The sequence below is a fragment of the Dendrobates tinctorius genome, unplaced genomic scaffold, assembly GCF_039654945.1.
Source record: "Dendrobates tinctorius isolate UK_male_01 unplaced genomic scaffold, ASM3965494v1 ptg000059l, whole genome shotgun sequence".
In the NCBI taxonomy this organism is placed as follows: domain Eukaryota; kingdom Metazoa; phylum Chordata; class Amphibia; order Anura; family Dendrobatidae; genus Dendrobates; species Dendrobates tinctorius.
Window position 1 is genome coordinate 27,900,538 of NW_027361727.1, and position 6,779 is coordinate 27,907,316.

Consider the following 6,779-nt stretch of genomic DNA (forward strand, 5'->3'; position numbering starts at 1 on the left):
CGATTGACACGTTGGGGTAAAACACAGGCCCATATCAGGTTATGTATGCCATATTAAATAACCTCGCAAGGCAGGTTTATATATGGCTGTGGAAAATATGCAAGATACCACTGAGAACCCACTTCTCAGGAACCAAAAAGGTGACTTGTTAACTATTTGTGAGTCTTGTACAATTTACAAGCGAAAAGCATTTAACATAGGGGTGCAAGAGCTGTAGGGAAGCCATTTCTGCCATGTTTGGGGTGTCTATCCTGTCTTCAGAATATACTTCATGTCTTAAGTATTTACATTAATCCATACTCATTATGTTTGTCTCAAAATGACTATGACAAGGAGGTGAATGGATTTGTCCATGTATTCAGAGACTTAAAGGGGTTGTCCACCTTTGCATTTACCTTGTATAGGCTCTTTGATTCGTTGTGGTCTGTGGTCATAAATCAGCTGAGCGGCGCTCAGATAAAGACAAATAAAAGAATAAACGCTGTCAGACCATTAGAAGGAGCTCGCTGCCTGATTTTCTGTTAACTCACTCTGTAGACAGTGCAGCACAAAGGCTATGGAAGGGAAACGGTGCCAAATTTTTAATGAAACCAGATTGCAACCCCTTTAAATTGAACATCTATTTTTAACTATGCTCTTTCACTGCCGATATTTACTACTTATTTTGCAATATATATCTTCATAGTGGAATTTTTCTGACAGAGCTCCACATTCCCTGTACAGATAGATTATAGAACTCTGTGTACCAGCAGCCACCACTAGGGGGAGCTTACTGTATACTTTGTATACATTCAATATATAAACAGTATGCAGTAAGCTCCTAGGCTCCCTCTAGTGGCAGCAGCAGGCAGCCAGAATTTTATCCTTCACATCTATGCCTAAGCATGGAGCTCTGCAACCGAAAAATGGATTCTCAACCTCCATAAAGATATATTAGGAAATTATTCAGGGTATGATAAGGACATAACTAGATATTCACTTTAAGGTGTTTGAATAGTGATCGACTGACATTTGCGTTTTCCAACCCCCTGAAATATAAGTTTAGTAATATATAAAATCTCTAACCATGGAGAAATATGAGGTGGTTTAGTAATGTAAAAACGATAAGCAAACCTGAGCTTGGGACGGTGGGGGTGACTACAGAACCATAGCTATGGAATAAAATATAGCTACAAGTAGTCAATAAAACAGTTCATTCATACAAGAATTTTCTAATTACATTATCTTTTCATGCATTGCCAAAACGTTAAAAAAACACGAACCCCATCTATCAATTCTTCAACATCCAAAAAGCCACAGTCTTTGCCTAGCAAACACTAGTCGTACAGATGTAGCCATTTCTTTAAGATTTTGCAAAAATAATAAGGTACTATTATTGCTCATTCTTGCCACAGCCTTCAATTACCCGCACCATCTTCTACCAAAATATTAATAATGTTTCTCCAGTCCACAACTCTATGGAAATAAACCATGGAGAACAAGCTCATTATACCTTGCTCCTACCATCTAGGAGCTTAGGTGTCTCCTTACCATTGCTTGTGGACACCAAGTTGGTCTACAATTAAACAAACCATAGTAGAACATTCTAGAACCCATGTAACATTCTAGATGTGAAACTCAGAATTCCATTAACTCTAAAGTATCTACTGGACATTCTATCGGTTCTTCTTGCTCTTGAGTTTCTACATCTACAGTAAAACCTTGGTTCTTCAGGGTCAAATGGGCATTCATAAATTTCTGTAGATACTTAGATGTGTAAAGCCAATGATGTTTTAAAACATCTTCCATTTCATAGATTTTGGACTGTCTGGCATTCATCTTTCGGAAGCGCCTGAACAGTTTATTACCAGACTCATTGCCTTCACTGGCCCAAGCTCCGATAGAACCGTCACGCTCAATGATCTCTGGGACATGGGCTAGGGTCTTGTGGAAGTAATTGGTGATCTTGCCTTCATATCGATACTTGAACTTGGTGGACAAGAGTTCGGCAAACCTCTGAGAGTGGTAACTGTACTGGCAGAGTAACTCTGGGCACTCTTTAGCTGGGCATGAAGAACGCCACACTGGTTTCATTTTGAGATACAAGTCCATAAGTTCTTTGAGGGCCACTTGCCTCTCCTCAGAATGTATCAGCTCACAAACGGCCTCAACGGTTTCCTTGCTCATGAGTTTTCGAGCAAAATTTCCATTCATTCTCATTATAGGCTTTAGATTCATCTTTTTCCTAAGATGTTTGTCAAGCATCGCCTGCCATTTCTTTCGTTCTTCTTTGGTGGCTTTGGCATGTTTGTAGACTTCTCCTATTTCGAGCTGGAATATTCGATAAAACTCTGCAGCATTTCCAATGTCACAGTGCAAAGCATCAATAGATGGGAGGGTTTCAATAAATGGCTTTGCAGAGACTCCCTTAACTCTATCACGGAGCTCATCGACTGATTCATGGTAAGGATTGGCTCTCCACGTTTCGTAGCGTTGCAAGTTCTCAATGTGGCTTCTGGTAATGGAATGGAAAACCAAGTTCTGAGCAGCTTCCAGACGGGTGGCATCACAGAGAGTACAAATATAGACCGAACCAGAAGCTTCAAGTCCTTCTACTTCACGCACCAACTTTTCATCGTATCCTGTGCCCCGGAAGACAAACTTGAAGCTTCTAAGTATTCCTCCAATTTCCAACCGGAGCTCACTGGATTTCATGGACTCTCGTTCAGCAATTAGAGGTCCCAGAATGGCTGTTAGAGTTTCATGGTCGGATTCATCAGCAAGCATTAAACACACAGGTTTGCAGCAAAGTTCAGAATTTGGTTTGGTCTCCTCAAAAATTCTAACAGATCCATTATGGCTATTGGAAACACTTATGTTCATGATGGTGAATGAGAAGCGGACAGCCTTCTCCGGTACTGCAGGTCCACAGCCATGCTTCTCACTTACATCGCCCATTCCATCACACGATTCCTTAATCACCACAGTGAATGGACCAGACAGATATTCCTCTAGCTCTTTGGATTTCAAACCTTCAAGGATATCTTCTTCTATGTCTTTCAAAGCTGAAACCAGAGCGGCATCATATCTAAACCTTTTAGAGATAGCATCGACAGGATATTCATCCACAGAGCGATTCAGCCCTGAAAGGCCATCAATGATGCCAACATCAGTACTGGTGGAAACATTCTTTAATGGTGGCTTCCATTCGAAAGGATGATACCCGGGCAGTAGGGATTTTTCTGCATTTCGAAGAGCATGCAAAGGCTGGAAAATCTGGCGCCCAGTTATGGCTTTGACTGTTCTGTACATTTTATGGTACTGGCTACAGCTCAAAAATGTGTTTACTCGTATTGCAAGACAGACGGCTGGGTGCAGTCCTGCTCCTCTACCTTCCATGATGGCCTCTAACTCATCAGCCTGGCGGTGCTCATTTCTTGCTCTCAAGGCCAGAAGAAAAAGAGTCAAGCAAACTGATTTGACATCACCTTCTTCCTCTTTATCAGAAAAAGCCTTCACTTGCATCTTGAGCTCCCTAAGACGGTGTTTTTGAGCTCTCCTCGTCAGTGACAGCAGATGTTGCCTTGGTCTTCCCCCTTTGTTGATATGGGCATAGGCTTCTTTACCTTTAATTTCTTTATGTTTGGAGATATGTTGAGAGTATTTTCCAAGTAGGATTTCCTCATCACATCCGGTCACTGTGCACTTTAAAACCAAAGAGTTTAAGATATTAAGAAAGGACTTCACGGGTGTGGTAAGGTCCGTTGGGAAGCAAGTATGTCTGCAAGATGGGCAGTAGCAACCCATGACTTTGAAGTATTTGAGGATGCAAATTCGGCAGAACAAATGTTTGCATGATGTTTGCACTGGGTCGGAGAGTATGTGTTCACACACCTGGCAGGTGACCGACTTAGTGAAATCGGAAGGATAGTCAACCACCAACAAATTTGAGTCAAGGTGGATGTGTTTGCAGTTGTTCTTGATTTGATTCAGGGTCCTATTCTTCTTCCAAATGGGCGAGATGTTTCCGTTTTTGCTCTTTTTTCCACGCTCAACACTAATTTTTCTTTTTTTCATAAGAGAATTTTGATTCATTGCTCCCTTTCTCTTCCCCCGGTTATTGGAAGAATTGCAGACGTCACATATGGAACAGTGAGGCTTCCACTCTACGGCATTGTTACGCGGGAAATAAACCTCGCTGAAGGAATTGCTGAATCTTTGATGCATGATGCTCCGACAGTTATGGCAGAAATGCGTTGGGTGAATAGAGTCAATGTCTCCCCTCACATCTATCTTAAAGACCTTGGAGATGAGTTCAGGCCAAGAGGTAGCTTTCTTCTCTTTCCGTCTTAGGACTTCTTGAGTCTCATGGTCTACTGGTCCATGGACAGGATAACTTCTATTCTGCTGATCCATTTTAAAAGAGACTCCACAAATGCGGCATAAGTGTTGCAAAGTGGCAGTGTGGACGTCTTCTTCCAATCGCTTAACTTCAATATCGTTGTTCTCTGAGATGACTTCCTTTGGATCTTTGCAACTTGATGGTGAGGGTATCAAGACTTCTTGGCTAAGGTCATCAGAGCTCACATGGAAATATGGGGATTTTTCCTGAGAGTTGGTGCAAGACACCCCACTATCGTCATTCTGTTCTTGTGAGGATGTCCTCTCCAGGGACTTCACCCTGAACAGCTTGAACTTCCATTCTGAAAATTTGGTATATTGAGGCTGGATTTCATTTGTCACTGGGTTTTTTGGAATGCAGATCAACTCCATGGCCATGAGCGCTGAAAGATACAAAAAGGATATATGGTAAAGTTACTATAAACAACATATATCACATTTTTACACTAACTATGGCGGGCGCTGAGAACTTGAGGTAAGTGTTTACTTTTGAACCTAAATTAGCCAAAAATTCTGCAGTTGCTTCTTTCTTAAGAAAAATTCTTTAGAAACCTCAAAGATTTTGAAAACGTCTTAGAAAACTATAAAATAGCAAAAGAAGTCATTTTCTGCCTGACTCATCCCCCAACGTTCCCTTTGCGGATGCTTCCCCGGTCCCTTGCCGATTTCTGTTTGGCTGCAGTGGTCACAAGTAGAGATGAGCAACTTTGCCTCCGGGAGGGTCGAGTCGGGTTTTGGACCACCCGACTTTACCAAAAGTCGAGTCGAACGAAATCGGCCGACTATCGGCAAAAGTGGGTGTTCCGTCCGAAACCCGACCCCAATGCAAGTCAATGGGGAATAAAAGTCGACAGTGAGTGGAGGACAGTAAACACACCTACATGCCGGAGAGCTTTTGTAAAGTGTGCATGCCCGGAAGATTTTCGCTGGCATGAATTTTATCCCTAGAGGCGGTGAAAACTCTCTCTCTCTCTCTCTCTATCTCTCTCTCCCCGGATGCTGCACATGTCATATTGTTGCCCACAGTGTATGTCCTTGCTCATTGGCTGAAAAAAAGTCACGTGCAAGCATTCTGGGAAATCCGACTTTGGCGCTCGTTTTGCTGACCGCATGGCCGACTTCACGCTGTGGTCGGGTTTCGGTCGGCGAAACCCGACTTTGGCATAAGTCGGCAACTTATGAATCTGGCCGACCTGTTTCGCTCAACTCTAGTCACAAGACCTAACAGCACATTAATGTAGGACACTGAAATCAGAGACCGGTAGGGAACCGAAAAAGTGTGGGTACGGGAAGTGTCTGGATGGGTAAAGTATTACTTATTTTAGTATTTTATATCATCTTAAGCTTTAAAAAATAGGTGACTTTTCCAAAACATGTTAATAGTGGTCAGAGCTTGCTTTTTTCCAAAACCCAAATTCCCCTGGCTTTGAAGAGATTTTCTAATTTTATATAAACATTGATGACTGTATAATGAAAAGTTCTAAAACTTTCTGAGACTTTGAGCCCAATTCATCCTTTGCTTTTTTTCTTAAGTTGGGTTTACTTTTTTTTTTTGTCTTTTGGTATTTGTTGACTTTTTTTGAGCCAAATTCTTCAAAATGAAGAATTTGATCAAAATCAAAAATGTTCTTTATTTGTCTTTAAGCTTTTATTACAACTTTTTTTTTAAGCTAAAGGTTACACGTTTCTTCGAAATAATGAACGCAACTCTAGCATTTGCATAAAAACTGGAGTACATTTGAGCATATAAAAATTAGCAACTTTTCAAAAAGTTGCAATTGATGAATCGGCCGCATATATATGGAAAAGAAGAACCATGCCTACAATGATAAATGCAAAACAAACAAAAACAACAACAGGGAAGCAAATAAAAAAATTGTGCAAATTAAAAGAAGAACATGGTAAAATAAAAAAATAGGCGAAAAATACCAAAAATTAGACAAAAAAAAGGCGCAAATACAATAACAAATCGGGCACTTTAGGTTAAAGTTAATCACTTTTTTTTGTAGTAATGTGTTTGCTGTCAGTGAATACAAATAGTCTTGTATACCCCCAATTCTCCCATGCAGTTTGCTACAATGTGTCAGTCTGGAGGATGTTTAGCTCACAGAGCATTGTCTATAGTAGATGCAAGTGTATCCACTTCTTGTATGACGGTAACATTAGCTATGTAGGGAACCTGTCACCTTGGAAAATGCTATTTACCTGCAGTTATGGGGTTAATCTGCAGGTATATAATGTTATAATGGTGCCCAGCCTCCTTCCTGAAAGTGCGGCTACCTGGAGAAACTTATTTCCTCGCGGGACCTGCCGACTAAAAAGGCAATCTGTTTTGTAAAATAATGCCATTGACCTGCAAATATTGGGGTTAATCTGCAGGTTAATAGCATTTCCAGCAA

The 6,779-nt window shown here is 41.0% G+C and overlaps 1 protein-coding gene across 1 annotated transcript; it reads right to left on the reverse strand.

Annotated features, from left to right (window-relative positions):
• Positions 1 to 1,400: 1,400 nt before the first annotated feature.
• Positions 1,401 to 4,758, reverse strand: RAG1 (recombination activating 1). Its single transcript, XM_073578628.1, has one exon. The coding sequence runs from the start codon at positions 4,756 to 4,758 to the stop codon at positions 1,618 to 1,620; it is 3,141 nt and encodes a 1,046-aa protein (XP_073434729.1). The 3' UTR covers positions 1,401 to 1,617.
• Between the last annotated feature and the right edge of the window lie 2,021 nt (positions 4,759 to 6,779).

Coding starts and splice junctions, on each gene's coding strand:
- RAG1 (XM_073578628.1), bottom strand. CDS start 4,758: ATGGCCATGGAGTTGATCTGCATTCCAAAAAACCCAGTGACAAATGAA.